The 27,350-nt window shown below is 35.4% G+C and overlaps 2 protein-coding genes across 3 annotated transcripts; one reads left to right on the top strand and one right to left on the bottom strand.

The window, feature by feature from the left end:
- Positions 1 to 1,939: 1,939 nt before the first annotated feature.
- LOC111058039 (6-pyruvoyl tetrahydrobiopterin synthase) lies at positions 1,940 to 10,086 on the bottom strand. The gene is made up of 3 exons (XM_022345537.2): positions 9,591 to 10,086; positions 4,884 to 4,963; positions 1,940 to 3,721 (listed from the first exon to the last, which is right to left on the bottom strand). Exons 1-3 carry the CDS (start codon positions 9,665 to 9,667, stop codon positions 3,444 to 3,446), a joined length of 435 nt encoding a protein of 144 aa, XP_022201229.1. The 5' UTR covers positions 9,668 to 10,086; the 3' UTR covers positions 1,940 to 3,443.
- Positions 10,087 to 10,236: 150 nt separating this feature from the next.
- On the top strand, positions 10,237 to 25,086 carry LOC111063171 (coiled-coil domain-containing protein 124). 2 transcript variants are annotated; one of them, XR_005570599.1, is made up of 6 exons: positions 10,250 to 10,472; positions 12,247 to 12,415; positions 13,936 to 14,070; positions 21,165 to 21,313; positions 23,460 to 23,753; positions 24,047 to 25,086. XR_005570599.1 is itself a non-coding variant. In XM_039422267.1 (5 exons), the coding sequence occupies exons 2-5, from the start codon at positions 12,257 to 12,259 to the stop codon at positions 23,644 to 23,646; spliced, it is 630 nt and encodes a 209-aa protein (XP_039278201.1). In that variant the 5' UTR covers positions 10,237 to 10,472; positions 12,247 to 12,256; the 3' UTR covers positions 23,647 to 25,086. The 2 variants fall into 2 exon arrangements, 1 of the variants encoding a protein (XP_039278201.1); XM_039422267.1 differs by having other exon boundaries at positions 10,237 to 10,472; positions 23,460 to 25,086.
- Positions 25,087 to 27,350: the final 2,264 nt, after the last annotated feature.

Raw genomic sequence — 27,350 nt, 5'->3', positions numbered from 1 at the left:
ACAAATCATCTTAAATGATAACACAGCTACATGATTTTATTACATTCTCATATTAATAAGAGATATAATAATACATAGATAATAATTCTATATAACTCTAAAATAATTAACAAAAAATGTAAGATGCATAATAATACATACAATCAACGAAAATAAGATGCCATTGGGTATTATGATTTACAGGTTTGATTTGGCAATCAAACGTTCCAATACTCCAGCAAAACGAGCAAAAAAATATAAAACTGTACAACGATTATTGCAAATTTCCAATAAAAAGTATTCACAACATCTACAAAAAGATTGTGGCTAAAACATATCTAAGTATTCTCATTCAACGAGCCTGGACCTGAACATACCCAAGGTTGCCGCAAAAATAACATCATTGATCGTTCCAAAATCTTGAGGCCGTGACCGTGAATGAGTTATTATACATAACTGTGCGGTGACGAGGTATTTGAAGGAAGTATTCATGCTGTCTCGTGTTCCTGTTGTGAATATGAGCTAGGAGTGTGAATCTTTCCTTCAAATACCGAGGACCTCTCCCCTTGACAATCAGCTGATAAACAAGACCTGATATAAGATTATTCTACTACGATTCTACACGATTGTAGAATACTGTTTATTCTATTTCACTTTGCTTTTTTAGTGAGGTCAACGTTATAATGGCATTATTTGATTAACATTGGTGTTGCTATCCTTGTCTATCATTCAACAAAGTAGAATAGTAGCGCTATTCTTTTGTAGCTCCGCAACGTTGCCAGCTCGTTTTAACAATACAGAAATAATATGAAAATTACTATTACTGTATCATTTAGAAATTTATTTTCTTGGCGAATAAGATATAATTTATATAAATTCGGCGGAGCGCCACTAGAATATAATACTACCCGTTCAACAATACATCAAACATTTTTGAAAATGTATCTTTCCATTAGCAACAGATGCTCTTTTGTATCTTCTCAAAAGCAACTTGAAACACAAGGAGATTTTTGGAGTACGTCCTTTCAGCACAACTCAGTTTACAGTCCGCGTCCTGTAGCTTTGCCTACCGGCTTATACTTGAAAATTTTCAGTGGAAGCCTATCAGCTGACATTCAATCAACATGTTCTTTCTATTGTGGTGATACGTTGCAACTCTCTCATTCATGAAGAATCCCTGTGTTTAGGAAGCTTCTTCCATCTAGGATCTCTGGAGCCTGTTGTTTTTGCAAAGCCGTAAATATTACCCCGCCAACCATACCTTGCCTATAAGCCGTTTCAAAGTCACGGAGGCAAAGCTACGGGACGCCTACTGTACAGCTGATAACAATGCTCATTGTATTTTAAGAACACATTTTTAGCTTCAACCATCATCACCAGCTTCATTTACCTCAAAGTGAGATGATATAAGTTCATAAGATCATGTTCTATGAGGATCACCCTTTAGATGCACATTATCAACAGTCATAACTATTGACACAAAGATCGGATCTCCTCGTACTACAGATCATTCTTCGTAGCTCGTCAAGGCGGTACAGAATCACGTATCATAAGTCAAATTTGTAAGAGAAATGTATTGTTGAGTATACTTCAACCCATATTTCTATGATAGGAGCCAGTAGTTCAAGATGATTTCAAGGCAACTGAGCTCGTATAGGATGAAATTCTCATAATTTGAAACCAATCATTAGTTTCTATTATGTATCAGACTCGTTTTAGAGACTCTTGATTAACAGTAAAAAATGGAAAACTAAAATCGCCATTTTTTTCAATCGGTTGTAACTTTCTAATGGTATTGAAATATAAATTATTATTGTTCATTAGAATGAGAAAAGGAGAAATTCTTCACATCCTTGACTAGATTTTAAATTTTTAATTGATATTGGCCATTATTTTGTGTATGGAAATTTGTGTTGGAAGTACGGTATGTTCAATTCCCATTTTTTTTTTTTTTTTTTTTTTTTTTTGAAATTTGACTCATAATTTTGAACCGCCTTGACGAGCAGAATGAGCTATTGTACATAAGGAGATCCGATAATTGTATCAAAAGTTATGACTGTTTGAAATGCTGATCTTTGAGGTGTCCTTATGCGCGCGCGTCTCTCCACTAAATTAAGTGCATCTAACGGGTGATCCTCTTAGAACATGATTTTATGAACTTTTATCATTATGCGAATTCTCAATGGGAGAACAATGAAGTTGGTAACGATATTGAAGTTGAAAGTTAGGTGTTTTTCAAAATGCAAGGAGCATAGTTAGCAGGTTTACCTGGAAATCTATAAGAGATAGAGCGCTCTATCTGGTCTCAGGTGTATAGCACAAAATTACGCTCAGAGGGATTTTGAATTGTACATTTGAATTGTGACAATTAGAAGATATTGTTGAATAAAAACTGAAATTCATGAAAATTGATTTTTCTCTTGAATTTTATTCATTTTGAAAAATTGTAACTCATTAAAGATAGTGAGCTCGGAATTATTTCAATTTATTCAGAATTTTAAAATGTAAAAAAGACGAGAGCGAATGTTTCTGCCCGATGGCTGTATTTGGCAGAAATAGCTGAAAACTGGAAAATGAACAGAAAATACTAGGCGTTTGTCCCCCCACAACCTATATTTTTACATATTAATCATTTGATTTAACTGGTGGGGAAAACGTGAAATGTAGGGGAATTTTCTGAACCTGATTCTGTGGACACCCTGTTGAAATACTTTAGTACTGAAATGGATTCAAGAATACTATACAAATATAATTGAAATGATTGGATGTTCAAAATACTTTGTATCAATAATATTTGAAAAGTCATTAATGGATGTTCAAAATACTTTGTATCAATAATATTTGAAAAGTCATTAATTATAAAATAATTTTATTCAATAACAAAAATACAGTAAATTTAGATACCGGTATATTTTTTGCAAAATTATAAAACTTGTTTCATTAATACTATATAGTTTGAACTATAATATATTCAAGTTTGAGATTCGTTGGAATTTAAAGAAAGTATAAAATAATATTTCAATATCAAATACAGTAGATAAAATAAGGATCTATAACTATTGTAAGAATATTTTCATTATTTGATGGGTAACAACTATTTATAGATCTATTACAAAAATAACTGAAGCTATAAATTTTGGATAGTGAAATATAGAAAAATAAATGCTTTTCCTCCATAACTATTGTAAGAATATTTTCATTATTTGATGGGTAACAACTAATTATAGATCTATTACAAAAAAAACTGAAGCTATAAATTTTGGATAGAGAAATATAGAAAAATAAATGCTCACCAAGGTTACATTACCTACGTTAATTAATTTTGGAAAAAACAAATACCAACAGGACAATTTGAGTCACTTGTCATATTATTGGATATTCTTTTACCGATAATTTTAAAGGAAGTGTCAAACATTTGGAATGTACGTAATCATTGAAATGGTAAGCGAAATCTGAATAAGACATTATTCTCCACGATAGAGCACAACATTCTTATCAGTCTCGAATATTTTTACCTCATACAAAATGGATGGATCCGGCATTTCTCTTTTCAAATTATTCCAAATAAATATAGCCACATTTTCTGTAGTGCTCACTATATTCTTAAAATAGGGGACGTCCTTGTCCAGGTTCTTGTGATCCATTGGTTTGTGAATAGCAGCATCCATGTAGGTTTTCAAGTCGTTGATGTTCATCACCATACCAGTGTCTTTCGTCACCGGCCCTCTCAGAGTTATTTCAACTGAAAAATATTCAGATTATATTAAACAGAAAAATTCATCTTATTAGGAAAAACTTGAGGTCATGTCATTCAACTTGAAGGAGAGAATGAGCCTACTCGTCAATTGATACGATAAACGTTATAAAAGATAATATGTATTTATTCAACACAATATTTTCACAAAAACAGTTGAATAGCGTCAAGTGGACTATACGCGCACTTGATGATTAGGTTCTTTCATAGAAGATACACAAAAGCACCCTGCTTTCCTATGAGCTTCTTCTCTGCTGGGCAGAGAAATAACATGAAAAAATCTTTCAGGCGGAGTTAGGACTTTCAAGTCCTCTCTACCACTCAACCTCGCAAACATGATTGGTTCTAATGGGATTGTTCGCAAATTTCTAAATAAAAATGTGTGAACACTACCATAACAACCAATGGTATTCTTCTTTGTCATACAGAACAAACATTAAGATCGGAAAGCACGGCTTGTGGTGTTCTATTTTAGTGGATTTTTACTATAACTCAATTGTTTCAGAACAAAGTTATGTTTATGAAAAAAAATACAAAATGAATATACATTTTTCAATAGCAGCATTTCAAAATTGCATAGAATGATATTTTTATAATATTACAACATTAAGGAAGCATATGAATATTTATGTATGCTTATTTGGCCCTATTCACACAGAGCCGACATCAGGCAGAGACGTGTCCCTTCCATGACCCTCGTATGTAAACAAAATTATGTTCCAATGCTCACAGAAAAAACATGGCGCTTTCCTATGAGCTTCTGCTCTACTGGGAGGAGAAATAACATGAAAATGGAATGAAAAAATGAATATTACTTCTAGTCTTTACATTGTAAATAAATGAATAAATGAGTGAATGAGTCTCTCAATATTACTTACAACTATTTATAACGTCCCTTTTTCCTTCATTAACACATTTTATTGATTACATATTATTACAAACACTAATGTGTCGCCTACAACAATATCTGATGATTTAATAAAGCACATTGATCTTATGAGAACTAGGAAGTAGTAGAGCTTGAAAATTGAAATTAAAAACTTGATACCAAACACTAAGATCGAGATGGGAGATCAGTCATAGATCTCAGAAAATATTGTATTGCCTCTTCATCCAATGAGTAGAGTGCCAGACTCTATAAATGAATTACCTGTGTAGTTATGACCATGGCCATGTAAATTGTTGCATTTTCCATAAACTTCCAAGTTCTCCTCCTCATTCAAAAGTGGACTGCAATAGAAAATGTGAGTTTTATTAAAAAAATTAAGTAAGAAGCATGATATTGATATTTCTAGTCTATATTATCAAGAGAATTGATTCATAGGACCATATTACAAACATAATATTGAGGATTTTTCTCTTTGTCTGTCTGTGTACCTTAGTAATAATGATGTATAGCAATCATTAAAGTGAGTAGCCTACCTATAGTTTTTCTTATTTCAATTTATTGGGAACGTGTATTGAGTTTTATGGCGCCATCGATCCCAAAAGTGTGGGTAAAAAAGTAAATTCGTATGGTTTTTGTTGGTGGGAAGTCCCTTGCGGGAAGGTGCCACCACCTGAATATATAATTTAAGCCGTCAATGGGCCTTACGACGGGTAAAAGAAAGGAGACAGGGCCGCGCTGCCTGTGCACTAGGCTATTGTTCCAGAAAGGTAATCCTCTAACTCTCGACTAGCATACTTTATTGTCCTCTGATTCCGCTTCATTACTCTCATTAGTGGCCCCGTGTGCTTTCTTGAAGGCAATTTCTAGCTGGTGGCACCGACTTATCTATTACTTTGCACTATACATCTGTTACTTGTATTCTCTGCAATTATTGAATGTAAGTAGTGATCAAGTACTTGTAATATATTATTGAATTATTCCCAATGGTTCACTTGATGAAACTCAACTTGCTCACAAGCTGTATACAGACTAAATTGAGTTACATACAATTCTATACTTATTGAACGTACAATTTTTTGGCGTCCTTTCAAATTCTATTAGATTGAACACAACTTGGCAAATATATTATGTGTAGCATATGTTTGTCAAGTAACATTCGATCTCATAGAATTTATAAGGACGGCTAACAAATGTACGTCCAAAAATCGATGTGGACTTTACACACCACGTTTGACTAAATTTGTACTTGTCATCGATAGTAATGTGTGTATTTATCTAGTCACTGTATGCTACCACAGGTTTACAGCTGAAAGTACCTTCAAGTAACCACACTGGTCCACCAATATATTGATCGAAGTGGTAACCCTAACAATAGACCACGAAAATGTCGAAATTCAATAACAATAGGTGACCACTGAAGGGTATCTAGTACTTCTACCTTTTCATCCATTGTTTTCAGCGGCCCCGTCTCATTTCTTTAACCCCTTACGACTGTCATACTTCAGCTGGGACCGACAATTTAACGTGCTCATCCGATAAAACGGGAGTGATCTGGTTAAAAAACTTTGGTAATGAGCGGGTTTGAACCCGGGATCTTTATGCTGATACGCAAGCACTCTATCCACTAGACCACGGATCACTCTGTGTGAATATCACTAGACCACTCAAGTGTGGGTAATGAATGATGAAATTCAGTAATTCAGTAATCAGCAGCACTGCAGTATCCAGCACTTGCTGGATATATTGTGTCAAACAATTTGAAACTTGATAACAAAGTCTAAGATCAAGATGGGAGATCAGTCATATATATCTCAGAAAATATTGTATTGTCTGTTCATCCAATGAGTAGAGTGCCAGACTCACAAGCCTCTCCCGAAGTGCTCTCTCAAAAACCTTCTCCTGCTGCTCACGGAAATACACGGGCATCATATTGAAGATCTTGAATGCTGGGACAGGGAAGCTATTACGCGATCTTGTCAGTATGTCATGATATCATTTCTCCTCCTTGTGTTGTGGCGGTGTACATGTTCTCTTTGCAGAAAGTTATGTTGGCCTCTTCTCAACAGTAACAGCGAACTGAACAGACAGTAACTATAGACCTTCATAATCTTCAGTCTCCTAAAGATTGGTGCACAGTGTTCCAGCCATGAGACAAGGTGATGATCCGGAGAACCTCCTTTGTAGGAACAAGATCTTTCTGCAGCCGCCTACACGACCCCAAAGCAAAATGCCGTAACCAGGTTCTTCAAAGAAACATGACCTCTCAGCTTGTGCATCAGATAATTGATTCTTGACAGTCTATTGCAGATCATGTCAACATGCTGCTCCCATGTCAATGTGGCATCCATCATGAATCCAAGCAGCTTCACATTGCGATTCCCAAAGATTGGTGGATTCCATAGAGTACAAAGTAGATTTTGAGTCTTCCTTTCTGTTCGGTGCTAGTTTTTTCACCCGGAACCAATCACTGGCAACCTCCAACAGTTGGGCTGACCTGTGTATTGCCACATCCACATCTCCATTCCTGGCAACTAGGGTTGTGTCATCTTCAAATAGCAGAGCACTTGCATCCAGCCTGAGGTCATTGATGAAGATGAGGGAGAGGAGAGTTCCCAGGATAGAACCCTGAGGCACGCCACAGCATACATCACGAGCGCCTGACACAACACCACCAATTGACACCACCTGCCTACGATGAGACAGATAATCCTTCAGCAACCCAAGGGCCGCCCTTTGAACTCCATATCTCTCTAACAATTCACAGTAAAAGGCACAGTCGAAGGCCTTGGTCAGGTCACACAGGATTACCGCCACTGAGTGCTTATCCTCCATTGCTGCCAGCATGGACTCCACCAAGCTACGAACAGCATCTGTGGTAGAACGCCCCCTTCCGAATCCAAACTGATGAGGTGAGAAGAGTGTGTTCTCCTCAAAATAGGCACATAGTTGTGTGTACAGAACAGCTTCAAAGATTTTTCAGATCACAAGGATTATTGAGATAAGTTCGACCTGAAGTTTCCCCGACTCCTCGGGGTCATCTTTCTTGAAGAAACGAATTGTTCTAGTCTTAAGCAAGTCAGGAAAGACTCCACATTCCAAGCAGCTGTTGATTAACAGGCACAAGAAAGCTGCTATACTTTAAATCACAGACTTCATGAGTAGTGGAGGCATACCAAAGATGTCCGGACTTAAAGAACTCCTGAAGCCATGGACTATATTTAGTAGATCCTGGGTGGTTATCTTTTTCCATCATAGGAACTGGAATTCACATAGACGCATCCTATTGACAGCATCAGCAGGAGATCCATGAAAATGGTCAACAATCAACTTTACAGAGTCCACAAAAAAGTCATTGAAGTTTTCTGGACTAGCATTCTTTGCCATAACAGGCTGTTTCTTACTTGCACTGTTGATAATGTTCTATGCAGCCACACAGGGTTTAAAGGTTTGTCTTATCAGATTCTCAGCACTGGACTTCTTAGCCCACTTCACCTCCTGTCGATAAAAAAATGCTCTTGAGTCCGAGATAGACTGAGTACTGTATAATAGCTGTCCTTCACTTCACCAGCAACAGCCTACTTGTAGAGAACCAGCACCAGTGCCCTGATGTTACTCAGATCGGCCGCATACCACTGCTTGGCATCCACTGACTAAGGCTTACCACTTAAGACACCAGAAAACCTCTTCAGTTTGGAGGGGAAGAAGTCATTAAACAGTGAGTTGAAGACAGAAACACTCACCGAAAGCCACATCCGGACTCCGAAGTGTTCTCAGGTATTCCCAGTCAATTCTTCGAAGAGCAGTGGCAAAGAGTGAGAGACTCTCAGGGTTGAGCCTTCTATATGTGAAGCTGTACCTATCAGCCCATGTTGGCTCACTTACATCCCACCTGGAAAGTTGACAACCTTCATAATTAAGGTCTGATGGTCAGCAACCACAGGCTCAACTACTTCAACACTGTAGTCCCGAGAGCCCAGGCTAGTGGCAACGGTGTCCAGGCACGCTACACCACTTGTAGGTCTCCAGTTTCCAATGAATAGATCACTGCTGGGCTGTTTTCCTCTGAATGGATATTAAAATCACCTCCTATGATAGTATGTTGACACTGTAAAGAGCTCAGGTACACAAGGCAATCCTCCAACAAGTCAAAGAAACACTGAATATCACCATTTGGTGGCCTGTACACAGACAAAATTATAGTAGAGCAACTAAAATACATAACTGCCGACAACTCCAGAGTGGTGTCACTAATAGAATTATCAAGGTTGATTGGCTCGACATTTGCCCTCAACCTGTTGTCAACATAGAATGCTGTGCCCCCATAGTTCACAGATCCTGACACTGCAGACTTGTTAGCATCAGATAACCAAGATTTTGGTAAAATTCGAATTCTTGTGATTTGAGCCAGTGTTCACAGGTACACTAGAAGGTGGGATTGGTTTCCTAAATCCGAACCGTCAATGGGTATAGTTTTGATGCAGGCACTGTACATTAATAAAACAAATCAGCAAGTCAGTTACTCTTGTGAATACACTTTATATGACAGTTCATGGTGGAAGAATTGCTGACCACACCAAACATATCTTCTGTACTGAGTACTAAGCGTTGCAAGATACACCCACTGCCGACATGCCAATTTACTACTGAAGGCTCTGATAGGGAAATCAAAAGAAAACTTGGACAATTCCCCAATCCTTGGACTGGAGTGGTGGAGACACAGTACAGTATAAGAAAGAGATGTACTAAGTATACATGTGACTAGAGACAATAGCCTGCTTCAATTTTTCTTGAGTATTTTTATGCCAAACATGCATCTCAATCCTGAAAAACCCGATCAAAGTCAAAATATTCAAGTGGTTTTGCTACACCGTAGCTAAGAAATTAATACATCAAGTTGCCTACTCAAGGTAGGTTTGGGTCTGGTATGGGTGGAGTAAATAAGACATAATAATATGTAAGAAAATTTACCTGTGCAACCGATGACATGCACTGAATTTTTCAATTCGAGTCAAATAAGCAATTGGTTGAGATGCTGTTGGTGACATTCTGAGATCCTTGAAATATTCACAGTTGAATAATCGACTACTTTACTCTGTAACTTGTACAGCTACAATGAGGCAGAACCAAAGGGCTAGGCTATTACATAATAAGTTTATTGTAAACTTTTTCAGGATAAAAGCGATAGTTGTGATGACTTGTTATATAACCTGTTCACACTTTAACAAAGGTTCTCAATAACTAGTATATTATTATTAATTTATGAATCTAATAGAAATGGCTTTTTAATACACTTTAAACAATTATTATCGGTCAAAATGACTAAACAAATAATATGTTGGCAAGTTTTGAAAGTTGTTTATATAGGCTAATCATGATTTTCAAGGATAAGTTTATAGGCCTATCAACTTTTTTTGTAGGTTATGTTTTATGTTATGCTTATGCTTGTTTTTTGAGACCTTCGAGTGTCGAAAGTCGAATATCTAAAAATTGCTCGATAAAAATATATCGACAGTGAATATTTCTTTGTTGTTCGATGACATAATGAAGTATCGACTATTGTGTCTCCAATGAGGAAAATATCGATAATATGATATCAAATTGTTTTGACTACCACAAAACTTTATCGAGATTCTTAACCTCGACAAATTTTTCGAGTTTTTAAGTAAATTTTTATCCAAATAATTTTTGTTGTAAATCTCATTTCATTTTTTATAAACGTTATCACATTAATAGAAAAATATAATGTAAAGTTGAGTACTAAATGTAGAACCAAATTCGACTATTATAATATTGCGTGATATTGCTATTACTGATTTTATTATAACTTACTTATCAGTGGTACAATAAGAGGTTAGTTTGTTTGGCCAATTTTATAATCAATATCATTATTCATTATAATATCTGTTTGATTTAGGGTTATTAAACAATTCTCCAATACTCATGCATGTTTCTGGTCGAATAGCTAGTAATTTTCTTGTATTAATTCCATTATTTTATGTTTTTTTAACTTGAAAACCAGTGTTATTCAACATGCAGATCCTGGTCAATTTGCACTTTAGTATGTGGAACGGGCTTTAAACTTTATTATCAATCTTAAAACTATCATGTGTCATTCTTGGTATTTATAAATAAGGGGGCTAAAGTGAAGACTGTGATCCCACATACTTTACATTACCTTTGGGGCCTAAAGTCAAGCCTATCGGTTGCAACCAAAAATTTGATGACAAGTATGGGGGCTCACAGTTTTACTTACACCAATAAGTGGGGACAGAGGTAAAAGTCTGTCTCTGGTTAAAATTAATGTACTAAACATTGGAACACTTTTAGCAAGGTGTAGGCTAATATAATCTGGGTACGCCCACTTGATAATTGCTACTGGTAAGCCAATGTTATTAAGAAAATGTCTTTTTGACCGAGTAGGTACCAGTAACTTTAGTCTACTTAGTTTCTATTTCATTTGTTGCCAATATCCTATACAACCTATGTCATGTGTATATTTTTTGTCAACAACATAATTTATTTAGAATCCATGACCTAAGAACAATACGTACTTTTATTATTGAGTTCTTCGCCAGGAGGAACCGCTCCTTAGATTTTGTTATGACTGTGGATCACATTGGAAAACAGAGGTTCATTTTCCATTTTTGTCAGTTTATAGTTGTGATCGATGACCCTTCAGACACTCATCTATAGCACTAGCCAATGCTTCTGCAATTGGAACAGGATAATCCATGGATGTCCTGTGTTTTAGAGTTATTGAAACTCTTTACCAGATTCACATTCTGTGAAGGACTCATCTCCTTCCATCTGGTCATTCTATGATGTCCTGACATAATATAGTAGACATTGCATTGTAGGCAGTAGTTTTCCTGTCAGTGCGCTAAAAATATTCAACAGGATGCCAGTGAGTCTCCGTGTGCGGGATGTGAAGATATTTGAGAGGGTGCTTCGAGCAAAGCTTGTGAACCTGCCGCTTTACTCCCTGAATGAAGAGGCAATACAGAGTTTTTTAAATTTGCTTTAAATGTCACCCATCTCAATCTTATGTTTGACCTAATGACGCAATCTATCCAGCAAGTGCTGTTCATGGATGGAGAAAACTGAATTACTGAATATAATTAGAGGATTGTTCAACTTCAGTGGTTTGTAAATTGTAAGCCTGCTTGATTATCATCCGCAACCGACACAAGGTAATCATAAGGATTTAATGGAGATTCTACTTCTGATTTTTTTGGACTATGATTGTTTATGACACTCCATGCAGCCTTACGGATTTATATTTTATTCTATAGTAGGCACAAGTAAGATTGCATAAATCACAGATTCTTCATCCCTCAGCCAGTGTTTAGTTACACACAATAGGTACATATTTACCTAATAGGGGAAGAGTTCAAGAAGGTCAAGTTAGGTTCTTATACACTGAACTTTTAATGCAATAATGGTGAAATTACAAATATTCTGTGTTACTTCAACCTGATTTCCGCTCAAGGTTGCACATTTAGTCCATCTTGAGTTATCCAAGATAGCTTATATATATGATTGAAAGAAGATCCTAGTTTGAAGGTACTAAGCATTACTATATTCGGTACTTTTGCTTTAAGTTTTCAAAATTCCTTCATTTTAGGGTTTACACGATGCCAAAAAAATTTGCTGGTGAAAACAGTAAAGCGGCTGCAAGTAGAGCTCGTAAAGCCGCAGCTAAAGAGGAGGAAACAATCAAAAAACAAAAAGCCATTGAAGATGAATATTGGAAGGATGACGATAAGAATCTTGCCAAGAAACAGCAGAAAAAGGTAAGTTTTTTACTTGAATATTCATGATAATTATACCATATCTTTTAATATTGTGTCAACTTTCACAAAAGGTTGGAATACCCTTCCAAGTTTTATGGTAAATTTCAAGGATTGTTATTGATGGTGACTTGATGTAGTCTGTCTCGTAGAAATGTTTAGGTTCGTGGAATGCGTGCCTGCTGCTGGACTGGAAAGTAACTTTCTTAAATCAAGCCTTTACACATGAAGGTCTACAAGCTATTATCCGCACAAAGAACAGAACAACATCATGCAATAAAATTACTTTCTCATTGCTTTTCTACTTTTTGCACCTAGTTCCGGTTGGATGACGGTAGAATGAGATTCAATGCGCAATCTTCTATGTAACAAGATTCTGTTTTGAAATATTTGAACACTTAGTTTTAAAGATCAACTCTGTGGACTTTACCCTCAGAATAAATTATTGATAGAGAAATAGATCAATTAGGAATAGATTATCTTGATTCTTAACTGACGATCTACAGAGTGTCCGATAAGTCCCTCCCTATTTTTATACAGCTTTAATTTCGTTATTTATAAACCAATTCTGTTAGAACTACATCTGTTAGATAGAGCACTCCTTGAGGCTGTGTTTAAAACCAATTTTTATTTGTTTCATTTTAAAAATGCCCCCTCTCTTGAATGTGGAAGAACGAGCCGAAATAGCAGCTCGTTATGTGGTCTGAGGACCTGTGGTGCGAGTACAAAGATGGTGGAGGGCTGAACGAGGGATCCATGCAAAACTGGATGCAAAAACTGTTCAAAATTCCTATTCCAAATTACTAACAACAGGGAGTGTCGCAGATGCAAGACGATCAGGAAGACTATCAACGTCAAGAGCAGCAGAGAATGTTGACAGAGTTCGTGAAATGTTTATGAGGAGCCCTAAGAAATCACTGCGTTAAGGATCTCGTGAACGTGGTCTTTCACGTTACTCTGTTGCAACGTTTCTTAAGAAAGATCTCAGTGTTTTTGCCTCCAGTGCTGCATGGATCCCTCGTTCAGCCCTCCACCACCTTTGTACTCGCACTACAGATCCCCAGAACTCATAACGAGCTTCTATTTTGTCTCGCTATTTTTTCTTCCACAGTCAAGAGAGGGGGCATTTTTAAACTGAAACAAATGAAAACTAGTGTTAAACACAACCTCAAAGAGTGCTCTAACAAATGTAGCTCTAACAAAGTTGGTTCATAAATTAAGAAATTATAGCTGTATAAAAATTGGGAGTGGCTTATCAGACACTGTATGTTTAGAAAATAAATGTCTTGTATGCGAGGAATCTTTAAAAAGTGTCTCCGTTTAAAACTGTACATCGTTTTATTCCAATCATTTTTCTCTTTTTTCTCCTTATGCTATCTTTACTCAATATTTTATTTCTACCTTCAACGCATAAATACTACCAATACTATCGGGGAAGAACTCATACTTTTCCATCCAAACATTTTTTGACTAGTATTTATCTTATCAGTTTATCATATATCTTGGATACATTTTTCTTACAGGAAGAGCAGGAGAAAAAGAAACAAGAATTGTTAGCGAAGAAGGCTCTCAACAAACAGCTGGCAGAAGAAGAGTTGAAAAGCATTCAAGTCGGTGGAAAGCAATCAGCCTCCAAAGTGACTAGAGCACAAATTGTTGTAAGTTTCATCTCATTCCATTAGAGCATATAGCCTATCATTTGGTAATTCTCATCATAAGACATCTACGAAAGTTGTTGTGGCTGAATTCATTCACAGTATTTGCTTATATTCCCGTCTCACGTATAATAAATTTAACCGCGTTTGAATGACAGTTTCTGAATCAACAATGTACCTGAAAACAAATTTAATAGATCTACGTGTAAATAGAATTACAATATTCTTTAATTCATTGTTATACCGCTTATATGTTATTGAAACGTTGGTATGGAATTCGAGTTGAAAACCTTGCCTTATTAGATGCATGGTTAACGATTATAGTGAGCGTGACGTGGTGTTATAACATAATAAGTACTTGCGAAACATTTCTTACATGAATATGTCACGCGATATAAAATTGTTTGTTTAAAACTTGACGCTCTTTATCTCACTAAGAATTTGATAGCATAGAAGGGGCTTCAGCCGTTAATAGCATGAGATTGTCATTGTTGAGAACTTCAGTTTTTAAATCTATAGAGCTCTGAATGGTTTGAAAACAAATTATACAACTTACCAACTAGCCAACGACATCATTTTTCTCTGGGTGATTGAAGTAATTTATGAACTTCAATGTTCATCTATACTAAATATCATAAAAATAAAAATCTATTTTCCCATAAAATGTAACACCTTATTACTGGTGAAATATTCCGTTCTGTTGGCATGCTCGTTACTTGTTTAAAATTGATTCATAAGTTGTGAAGTAAACAGAATCATTTTAATCTAATGCATTGGAACACACAGGGAATCACTCAGAGCAACAAATTAGATGAAATTAATTTATTCATTGACACATTAACAATTAGGCCACATATAATCTGTCTGATAGAACACTGGGCTAATGATAGTAATTTATTTCTATTGCATAAGTTTCATAATTTCAAACTTATTTCATATTATTGTAGACCTGAAAAAATAAGAGGAGGTTCTTGCATCCTTGCTAGGAATGATTTAAATTTCGTATTAATAAAAGATTTTGAAAAATTCTTGAACAATCTTTTGAAGGCTTCAGGCACGGAAATTGATAAAAGGAGATGTAAAAACGTGACAATTAATAACTGTCTATCTGATCATACCCGTGTGGGGACTTGCCAGTTACCTCCATCGGGCGCGTCCCCGTTGGAATCGGGGAATGCTCACCGGCCCTGCAGCCAGCAGCGTCGGGGGGTAGTGGTGAAATAAAATAGCCACCGTGAAAGAAAAACTGGACTGGTCCTCCAGGTTGGGGGTTGGGGTAGGGCTAACAATCCTACCCCGTAAAAAGAACTACGTTACGAAAACCACTAAATGTGCCTCGGAACAGGACAGGAATTACAGGATTGATTTGGAAACAGACAATGACTTGATTAGGAAACGGATGGAAAAACGAAAGAGGAGAAGAAGAGATATGTTGATTGCTTCTTGGAATGTCACAAGTTTAAATAGAGCCGGTAGCACAATGAGACTGAGACAAGAACTAGAAAAGTATAGAATTGGAATTGTAGCTCTACAGGAAATAAGATGGAAAGGGAATGGAATAATGGACCTAGGTAATCATACCATATTCTACAGTGGACACGACCATAACACATTTGGAACAGGATTTCTTGTACACAAGAATTTTAAGGACAAAGTTATAGGATTCAAAGCAATAAATGAAAGGATTTGTTTGCTGAGAATAAAAGAAAAATTCTTTAATATAAGTTTGATATGTGTTCATGCACCCACCAATGAAGCAGATGGAAATAATAAAGATCAATTCTATGAGAAACTGGAAAATGTCTATAAAGATACCCCTGAGTATGATGTTAAAATAATCCTTGGTGACTTCAATGCTAAACTTGGACGAGAACAGTGTTACAGGCCAACTATTGGACCCTACAGCCTACACAATGAAAGCAATGAGAATGGCCTGAGAATGATTGATTTTGCAGGAGGAAACAACATGACCATTAGTAGTACCTTTTTTAAACACAAGGACGTTCACAAAATGACGTGGTTATCCCCAGATGGACGGACAAAAAATCAAATTGATCATGTTATGATTGACAGACGTCACGGCTCAGATATCCTTGATGTGAGAAGTCTTCGTGGAGCTGATTGTGACACAGATCACTTCATGATAAGATTGAAATACAGGCAAAGAATAAATAACACTGGGTTCTCCAAAGGCAAGAAACAACTAAAGTTCGACTGTGAAAAGCTACTCAAAAACCAAAGTCTGAAAGAAGCCTACCAACAAAGATTACAAGATAAGCTAGAAGAATACCAGCATGCGGGGGACACAACAACAGAACAGAAATGGAAAAATCTGAGACATAGTATTGTGATGAGTGCTCAGGAGACAATCGGATACAAGAGAAAGGAAGTCAGAAATACATGGATAGATGAAGAATGCATACAAGCCCTTGAAGAGAGAAATAAGGCAAGAATAAGTATGTTGAATAGGAGAACAAGGGCAACAATGAACCTGTTCCAAGAGAAGAGATCGTCTGCCAGACAAGTCTGCCGTAGAAAGAAAAGAGATTTTGAAAAGAGGAAGCTGGAAGAAATCATGGCATATGCTGAAACAAAGGATGCAAGAAAGATGTACCTGAGGATACGTGAAGGAAAAGCTGGTTTCCAACCACGAACAAATTTCTGCACAGATAAGGAAGGCAACCTCATTGGTGGCGAAGAAGAAGTCATTGAACGATGGAAAGAATATTTCAGTGATTTACTTGGAGAGATTGCAGAAGAGGATGGTGGAATGGAAGGAATCACCCGTATAGGTCCAGAACCATTCAGCCACGACCCCCAACTACATGAAATGGAAGAAGCCATTGGTTCGATGAAGAACAACAAAGCGCCTGGAGAAGATGCAATCACGGCAGAAATGATCAAAACTGGTGGCCCTGCGCTCCTCAGCACATTACATAGTTTGATAGTGCAAATCTGGAGAGAAGAAGAAATGCCTGAAGACTGGCACACGGCGTTAATATGTCCTATCCACAAAAAAGGAAGCAAAATCGACTGCACAAACTACAGAGGAATAGCCTTGTTAAGTGTTGCTTATAAGATATTGACCAAAATAATTGCCAAGAGATTGATACCATATATGGATGAGATAATAGGAGACTATCAATGTGGATTTAGGCCGAACAGATCATGTACAGATCATATATTCACAATACGCACAATTTTAGAGAAATGCTATGAGTACAATATAAGTCTACATCAACTTTACATAGACTATAAACAAGCATTTGATAGCATAAAAAGAGATAGTCTCATTAAAGCTATGATAGAATTTGGTATACCTTGTAAGCTGGTGAGATTGGTCAGAATGACACTCAAAGAGACTAAATATAAAATAAAGGTGCAAGGGAGACTATCTAGCAGTTTCATGGCAAGCAAAGGTCTGAGACAAGGAGATGTTTTATCAGCAATGCTGTTCAACATAAGTTTGGAGAAAGTAATGCGAAACTTGACTGTCAATCCAAATGGAACAATCATGGATAGAACATTGCAATATATGGCATATGCGGATGATGTGGTTTTGATTGCTAGGAACAAAAGAGCTCTGGAAGAAGGTTTCAACCAACTGGAAATTGGCTCTCAGAATACAGGACTCACCATAAATGCAAACAAGACAAAATACATGTTCAACAGCAGGATAGATGGTCAAGAAAACGAAAGGCAACTAGTGATGGGCAATAGTATCTTTGAAAGAGTTGACGAATTCAAGTACTTAGGTGCTATGATAACACATAGAAATGAAGTGCAGGTAGATATCAAAGCAAAGCTGTCAGCAGGTAATCGATGCTATTATGCCATGAAACATTTTTTGAATTCCCGGCTCATCACTAGGAAAGTGAAAATACAAGTATATATCACCGTTATTAGACCAGTAGTGCTTTATGGTGCAGAAACTTGGGTCCTAACTCAAAAAGACGAAGCGCTACTTAATGTCTGGGAAAGAAAAATCCTCCGGAAAATATATGGACCTATCTTCAGTAATGGAGAATGGAGGATACGTACTAATCAGGAGTTACGAGAGCTTTTCGGAAACCCAGACATTGTGAGTGAGATAAAAGTTAGGCGTCTTAGCTGGCTGGGACACCTTGAACGAATGAGTGACTCCAGGAGTGCGAAAAAAGTCCACAGAATGAATCCAGGTGGAAGAAGATTAAAGGGAAGACCGAGAATGCGCTGGATTGATGACGTAGAGAATGACCTGAAAGAAATGGGTATCAGAGGTTGGAGGAGAAAGGTGCAAGACCGAGACGAATGGAGAGGCATATTGCGGAAGGCCAAGACCCTCAATGGGTTGTAGAGCCACGGAGTAAGTAAGTAAGTATCTGATCATACAGTTCAGATAGTTCAGTTACCAAAAGAAGCATTAATATCTTCTAGATCATTCAAATCTAACTTAAACATTTCAAATAAATCTACAAAAGCTATAAGAATATTTTCTAAACATAATATTTCCAAATTCAAGCTTCTCCTGAATCAAGAAAAATGGTCTGACTTGTTTATTATGCGCCATACAACTTCAGATTAAAATTCTCTTTATAGGAAATTCACTCATATAATATTGTCCCACTTTGAGGAATCATTCCCTAAAAGGTATAAACCAATAAAAAGTCGCACACAGGAATCTAAAGGATGGATCACAGCAGGCATACGCATATCGTGTGCAAGGGCTAGAGAGTTACATAGTCAAGCTAGAACAAATCACAATTCTTGCTTTCTTCTTTATTTAAAAATTTACAAGAAACTACTAAATAGATGTATTAGAGCTGCTAAAATTAATTATAATAGCAACAGAATAAAAAATGCATCCAATAAAACCTAAATGGCTTGGAAGATCGTTCGGGAGGAAACATGTGTTAAAAATTACAATAGATGTTTAACAGAAACATTTTCTAACAAAAGCATAGAGGATATCTTGAACTCATTCAATGAATATTTTATTGATATATGTAACACTCTTAATCTCAGTCCAGACATTCACAAGGCCCTAAACTACTGTAATAAATCTCCTAAATCGAATAATTTTCTTAAATCATTCCATCCAGTTACAGAAAGGGAAGTAATTGACTTAATAAATAATATAAAATTATCAAAGACACCTGGCTGGGTTGAATTTCCACCATTCTTGCTTAAAACTTCTGTAATGTCTCTAGCAAAGCCAATGGTGCTTTTGATAAATTCCTCATTTAGAAATGGTGTGATCCCGGAATTTCTGAAATACTCAACTGTGATCCCTATATTAAAAACAGGAGAACCAAGTAATCTGAATAATTATAGGCTTATTGCAATGTTGACAGCTTTCTCCAAGATGAGATGGCGGTGGCTTCCAGATTGATTAGATATAGGACACGAATAATCTACTCCATGCAGATCAATTTGGGTTCCGTAAGGGCAGAAACACAACCGGGGCTATATATGAGTTCATTTCATGTCTTTCATTGGCCGTTGATGGATCGCAGTGGGCTTCAGGCATCTACTGTGATCTGTCGAAGGCCTTTGACTGTGTCAATCATTCTATTATTTTGGAGAAGCTTCGCTACTATGGAATAGTTGGAGCAGCTCATAAATGGTTCAGCTCTTACCTGAAGGATAGGCAACAATGTATAAAAGATAAAACATCCTCCAAATCCTCTGCTTTTTTGAATATACCTAGTGGGGTGCCACAGGGATCGATCCTGGGACCTCTGCTATTCATTATATACGTCAATGACCTCCCAACATCAGTCTCCCATTCAAGGTTAATAATGTTTGCGGATGATACTACAGCTTTAGTAACAGATAAAAATCAAACAAATCTAGCAAATAATATAAAAAATGACCTTGATACCATGTCCTGCTGGCTCACAGCAAATGGACTCTCTTTTAATTATAATAAGACTTTTTTAATGGAGTTTAGCTACAGATCAACAGACAACAGAATTCTTCTTTCATTAACTGACAGCAAACTGAAACCAGCGAAATCAATAAAATTCTTGGGAGTTACAATAGATGAGCATTTGACTTGGAAGGAACACATACAGAGTCTCACCTCCAAGTTGAACCGTGCATACTTTATGATTCTAAAATTGTCTCATTCGGTGGACAGAAACACTCTCATCACAGTATATTATGCCTATGTCTATTCCCATATCTTCTGGGGTAATTCAACAGACAGTTCTAAGGTATTCTTAATGCAAAAAAGATGATTTGAGTGATTTTTCGGGTTGAGACAAAGAGACTCATGCAAGTCTGTTTTTCAAAATTCTCAGATTCTCACCTTGCCTGCAATCTATATTTATCAGTTATTAATTTTCATCAAGAGTAATATCAATAAATTTCAATTTTGCACAGAGAGACATAATTACTGCACACGCAATCAGCATTTGCTGTTGTATCCAGTCCATAGACATGCGACATATGAGAAGAATCCCTCTTATTCAGGATTAAGATTATATAATAAATTACCTGAGACCATTCGAAAAATCGAATCTCTAAAGCTCTTCAAGAAATCTGTGAAAAGAATCTTAGTTGATAAAGCGTACTACTCGGTGGCAGAATTCAATTAACCATAAACTCTGCACTCAATGACACAAATTAAAATGCTCACATTTGCTCTATTTTTAGGACTAAGAATAATGATAGACTTAATATAGGATACACTTTGTTATATAATTTTTTATATACTGTTACTATTTATTTTACCTGTTAGAAATCTTACTTAGTTCTAAGGATGCAATTATTTGACAAATCACCTATCAAATGGGAGTATTCCCAATATTATGATGTAATGTGATGAAATAATAAATAAATAAATGTGACTCGCTCAATTAGCTGGGGCTGTGATCATTTTAAGTTGAAGTTCTGTCAAGTTTGTTATAACTGAGACATTGAAAAATAATGATCGTTCCATCATTTTTTATTTTTATGTCAGTAAAATTACTTGTTCTAAAATTATTTGTTCTCGTACAACTGTGGTAACTGTGGTTTTTTGTCAATGATTACACCAGTACCTGTAACTTGTTGTGCATGTCAATTAATAATATTATAGTGTTCGATTTGCATTTCAACTAACTTTATTGCAGTCGGAAACTGAGAAACGAAACCAGGTAGCTATGAAAGCCAAGCCTCAAGTGGAAACTCACCTCAGCAAGCCACTTGAGGAGAATATCAACAGACTTACTATTGAAGGTGAAGAGGCGAGGACTGTCACTGAGGCTATTAGTATTCTAAGGTAGGCAAATTTAAATCTTGTATCAAATTTATTCATAGATCGGGTCGCTGACGAACCCCACCAATGTGACAGTCTGCACCATTAACGTGTGAATGTTTCACTTGACGCGTATATTGTTTAAAATATTATGAATTATATTGAAAGTGAAAACAATCTTCAAGAGCGCAGTCGTCAATCCCGATACCATAAAATTATTTGATACAGTTAAAACCACATATATTTCTCAATTTATTACACCAAATAATTCATTTTTACTGCATTATTAATATCCAGCGTACACTATTTTCAATGTACTTAATTGTTTGAATTATTTAAAACAATATTTCGGGAAAATAAATAGTTTGGCGGTTAATCCAATTTTACCTGTTCCAAATTGACTTATTCTGTCTTTAATTTTTTATTACACCTTAAAATCTATATTCTATCTTTAAAACAATTTTTATGTTGACATATATGTCCCATTCTATGGATATTTACCACATTCATCCATTTTGATATTTATGTGATATATCTCATCACTACTCCACATAAAATTTCAGAGTCACTGTTGGTATTGTAAAACCGTTCCGTAATGAAATGAGAACACTCAGATTTTGTCACTACAAAAATGTTTCATGGTAGAAGACCATGGTTTCAGCTTGATGATGTGACACCTGTGTGGCAACGAAACCATAGTACATAAATAAATGTAGAATTGGCAAAGTCTCTTTGATTCTATATCAATACAGAAAATTCTTGTATATCAAGTGTAATATTCACTTCATACTGTCAGCATTGCTAATAAATATATCATCAATGCTGTCCATCCAACTAATGCTGATTGTTGGAAGTGATTCTCACAATAGCTCTAAAATTGCAATAATTTGATGGCGGCAGACTTTCATGACAGTGGAGACATTCACGACAGTGTTTTATCTTGTTTTCATGCCAGTTTATATGTATAGATATTTCAATGACGAGAAAATCTAACAAAAAATGAGCGGTTTTACGGGGACCGTGCCTTTTTTTCGTGACTGATCCATCTGTAACTGAAATATTCAAGTTGATACCCATTTAGTTATGGATAGATTTGGAAAAATCCTGATTTCTCTCAATTTTATGAATTTTACTCAATCCGAATAAAAATTACTCAATTTTACTGTTAGGTGGAGTAGCATACGGGTCTTTCCATCAACATGAGCCATAGTTAAAAATAGAATAAATTTATGTAATAATGTTTTAGAAGAATAGAAATAAAAGTTTCAAACGAAAATAGAAAGAAAAATATTTGCTTGAAGAATCTTGATGAAAAAAATCAGGTGCCATTGGGTATTATATTTTGGTTTTGTTTTTGGCATTACAACTCTCGAGACTGCAATATTTATGTTACTGACTGGCAAAGATTATTTTATATTATATTATATGCGACTGCAGGCTTTCATGCCTGTCTGGTGAACTCGATCCCCGCACTGGCATATCATTTTTGTATAAATCAAATTTCCCTCTATCTGTTCTTCCTGTTTTCAATATTTGCCTTCGCAGAAGGTTTAAAGGTACTTGATAGCATACACATTTTTTGTTTAATTATAATTATGTAACTATTCAGTATTTGCACAATTGCATTGTCAAATTTATTTCCATCTTTAATGTCTGGTTTGTTGTCATACTCCACTACAATATTTTCAATACGCCACTAAATTCATAAATTGTTCAAATTTAAATTATGATATTTTTCCGTTTCTCTATCTTCTTATATTTGGCCTCAGTTGTAAATTTTCAAGTACTCTATTTTTCATGTAATATTTTAATTTCTTGCTCAATTCATATGTTTGTCATTCTGTTTTGATAGGTTTCAGCCTTGCCACAATCATCAATGAAGAATTCTATTTTGTCTTATTATATAATGCATATTTTATATGCAATACTTTGCTTTGACTTATAAAAACCTTCATTTAGGTCATAGAAGGACTTTTCAATAGTTGAACAAATAATTAAAATAAAACACAATCGTGGTACTGAATTTCAAACATTGAGTATAAACGTTTCTACTCAATAACTGTGGAGCGTTGATTGTAGATGAGTAACTTTGTGCTTGACCATAAATGTTTAGACAAGTGTACTTTATAACAGTGCAGTGATGTTAATGATACTGTTTGTTGAATTGCAGTACAAAAGATGCAGAGGTTGACTTACATCCAGAGCGGAGAATGAAGGCAGCCTACAACGCGTTCCACGACGCCAACATCAATAGAATAAAACTCGAAAATCCAACAATGCGCATGTCTCAATGGAAACAACTTCTATGGAAAGAATGGCTCAAATCACCCGAGAACCCTACCAATCAAAGGAATTAGAAAATACTTTTTGTAATAATTGCACGAATATATTTCAACTTGTGTAAATTTTTCAGGACTTGAAAGCCAGAATATTAGTGTAAAGCACACTTGAAACAGGGGCATTATAGACATCCGCACGAATATAGTCCGACGTTCAACGTTACCAAATAAGAGTTGGTCAGCATTGTCAATAGCTAATTATGATTGAGAACTCATTAATATGTTTATAATACACCTGACGAACTGGCAACGTCTATGGTTTTGAGTTTGGGGGGGGGCGTGAGGAGGTACTCACTTGTTCCAATTTCCATCGGATTATTTTCGTGCGGTTCACTACAGCTGCTACGGGATCGCGGAATTAGAGATGTCAAGAACTCAAATGTACATGGTATCTCCGACTCCGTGTTCCCATGACAGCTAGTGGACAGCTAGTTGACACTACTATTGTCCCTGAGTGCAGGCTGCTTTATGGAGATATTTTCGATGATATAGATTCCAATGGCCATTTCTATAAAATACTTAATAACATTCTTAGCACGTTTGGTTGTCTGCCAATTAGCTACTAGATTTCATATTATTAGTAGCTGAGCAACCAAAGTGTGCTTCATTGAGAACGTATTGAAGAATCGTTTATAAATAATAAGGCCTAAATCCATCATCCTTAAGCAAATAATGCATCTTATACTATATAAAAATCCATGTATTTGATTTTTCATGGAAATTATTTGTTGGATTCAGAATACATTGTACTTACCTTTTGAGTGGAGTCCCATCTAAATTTGAAAATAGATGCCTAAAGTTATCTTATGTCACTTCTAAGGAGGTACCAGGAAGTCGTGGTATTAATCGAAATATTGATTTATATGAACTATAACGACACGTTGTGCTCTTAAAATACTAATAAAAGGCTACTATTTCATCTGCTTAGAAATATAACTAATATAATATAATCAAATTTTCTCAAGTTGAACCAAACTTAAATTAGAGAAATCAAATCACAAAATAGTTTTGGATTTTGGATCAAAAACAGTTTTTTTGTTGAGAATTATTCAGTCATCTCCTCTCTTCTTACTGGCTTTCAAATGCTTGAAAAAAAAAAATTAAGCTGTCAACTATTTATATGAAGAAGTAATTGTTTTGTTAAAATTTATACTGTAGGGAATATATTGTGATCAATAATATAGTTTTAAACAAAGTGATTTCAATTGAGAAGTATAGTGATATACACTTTGAAGAGTCAGCATTGCTCGAATGGAAGGGATTGATATCATATAATGAGGGAACGCTGACTGTATAAAGTGATTCTCACTACAGTGATTCTCCCAATGTACTGAGGTCATTGGAACTTTTGAACAAATCAGATTGTGTTTTACAATGTTCATTTTGTTTGAATCTTGACTAGAGATGGTAGTCTATTGTATGAATTCTATTTATTTAATTATAATTAAATTCTAATTATCTGTTGTCAATCAATCTCCGTTGTTGACTAATCAAGTTTATACGTAGACTAGCTTACCCGGCGAACTTCGTACCGCCAAAAAGTCAATGTATTTCATGCCACACTTGACTTTATTTGGTGAATCATGAAATTTATCTGACAATCAATATTTTCATTTACATCTCAATACGCTCTTCCTATGTGCTTAGTCATGCAGCATTTATTATTCCGAAAACATACTCTTCTCATTCAATTGGTAGTAATATCTATCAGTAAAGTGTTGAATTAAAAAAAGATAGGTTAAATCAGTGTTTCAAGGATGAATTTAATGTTTTCATATTTGTTTATTGTCAATAGATGGTCCAGGAAATAATGAGATGTACGATGAATTACACAGAATGCCATATTCTTTCCATCTTCCATTTTAGGATGAATATAAGCTAAGCTAAATTAAAAAAAAATGTAAATTATTCTGTCATTCGTCAGTAATTAATGAATGCAATATGAACAACTCTCTTTCATGAGGTGAATAATTTTTTTCCAACATTTTCCAGTTTCTCAATGATAGGAGAGTGATAATTATTTGTATAGGTTTTCTAAGGAACCATTATCTACAGCTGGTACCAATCAACTACACTAACTTCAACTCCAAACTACCGTTTCAATACCAGTACACAATTTATCACAGGGTGATGTGTTTATTATACAGCTGGTAACTTTAGATGCTAAATCATATTATCACAATAATATGATCTTGAATCATGATCATCTTTCCGTTCTTCGGTAGCCGCTCGGCCGAAAATTTCGAAAAAATAGTTCTGTAAAATGGATTAATAAATAATATTATTATTATCAGCCCCCCTATTAGAATTTCTTGTCAGAAACCATCTGCAATATTCACACAACATATTCCCAAAGTTTCATGCCGTTCTGTCAAGTAGTTTTCGAGTCTATAGGGAACAAACAAACAGACATTCATTTTTATACTGTATATGGAGTATAGATGTATACAGAGTGAGTCATATGTATGGGAACCCCTCAATAAGTTGAAGACTGTTGTAGATATAATACTGTAACTTTCAGGATAAGTTATTGGTCGAATTCTCCACCTTTTGACGTAAAACTGAATTTCAACCCCTCATAAGGGGATAATTTAGGGGTTGTAACTCGAATATTTAAAATGTTAACACCCATTGTGTGGTACATGATTTTTAAGGCCTTTTTAAAACAAGGAAAATGGCATCAATAAAAATGTTCTATGAAATCTGTATCCAAAATGGCGGCTTATTGAAATTTCAGGTAAAAACTAGAACTTCAATCAGCCGCCGTTTCGGATACAAGTATCATAGAACATTTTTATTGATGTCATCTTTCTTGTTTTGAAAAGGCCTTCAAAATGATGTGCCACACAATGGGTGTTCACATTTCAAATATTTGAGTTACAACCCCTCATTTCTTAAAAACGAAAACTTTAATCTTCCGCCATTTTGGATACATATTTCATAGAACATTTTTATTGATGCGATTTTCCTTGTTTTAAAAAGGCCTTAAAAATTATGTACCACACAATGGGTGTTAACATTTTAAATATTCGAGTTGAAATTCAGTTTTACGTCAAAAGGTGGAGTATTCGACCAATAACTTATCCTGAAGGTTACAGTATTATATCTACAACAGTCTTCAATTTATTGAGGGGTTCCCATACATATGACTCACTCTGTATATAAGAAATATGGAAATCTTCGGCTTCATAAACTTATTTAACTAATCTCAAAACTATAATAACAGTTTTTCTGGAGACACCTGTTGGTGGTAGTATTACTCAAATGAACATCTACTGTAAAAATATCTACATTGTACAACAGATTAACTAGACTATCAAGATTATAAGGCATCAAAAAAGTATGATTTATGAATGATACATAATTTTGAAGGCCTTGGAACGAGCCACAACCTTTATTTCAACCTTTGATTTCATCCTTTTGAGTGTGAATAAATTGACAATAATTATTAATGTCATTTAGCATTATTTCGTATATCTATTGTTCAGGATGTTATCCCCATAGAAGGCGAGAAAATTAGGAAATTTTCACCACATAATTTTATATTTTGTCTAAAGACAAAACAACACTTTCCTAATTTTCTCGCCGTGTATGGGAATAACATCCTGAACAATATATAGATACACTGTACGAAACAATGTTGAATGCCATTGATAATAATTATTTGTAGATCTATTCACAATCAAAATGATGAAATCAAAGTCGTCTGCTCAATATCTTTT

Source organism: Nilaparvata lugens, chromosome 2 (assembly GCF_014356525.2).
Source record: "Nilaparvata lugens isolate BPH chromosome 2, ASM1435652v1, whole genome shotgun sequence".
NCBI classification, from domain to species: domain Eukaryota; kingdom Metazoa; phylum Arthropoda; class Insecta; order Hemiptera; family Delphacidae; genus Nilaparvata; species Nilaparvata lugens.
Note: the sequence above shows the minus strand (reverse complement) of the source record. Positions and strands in the feature narration are given on the sequence as shown.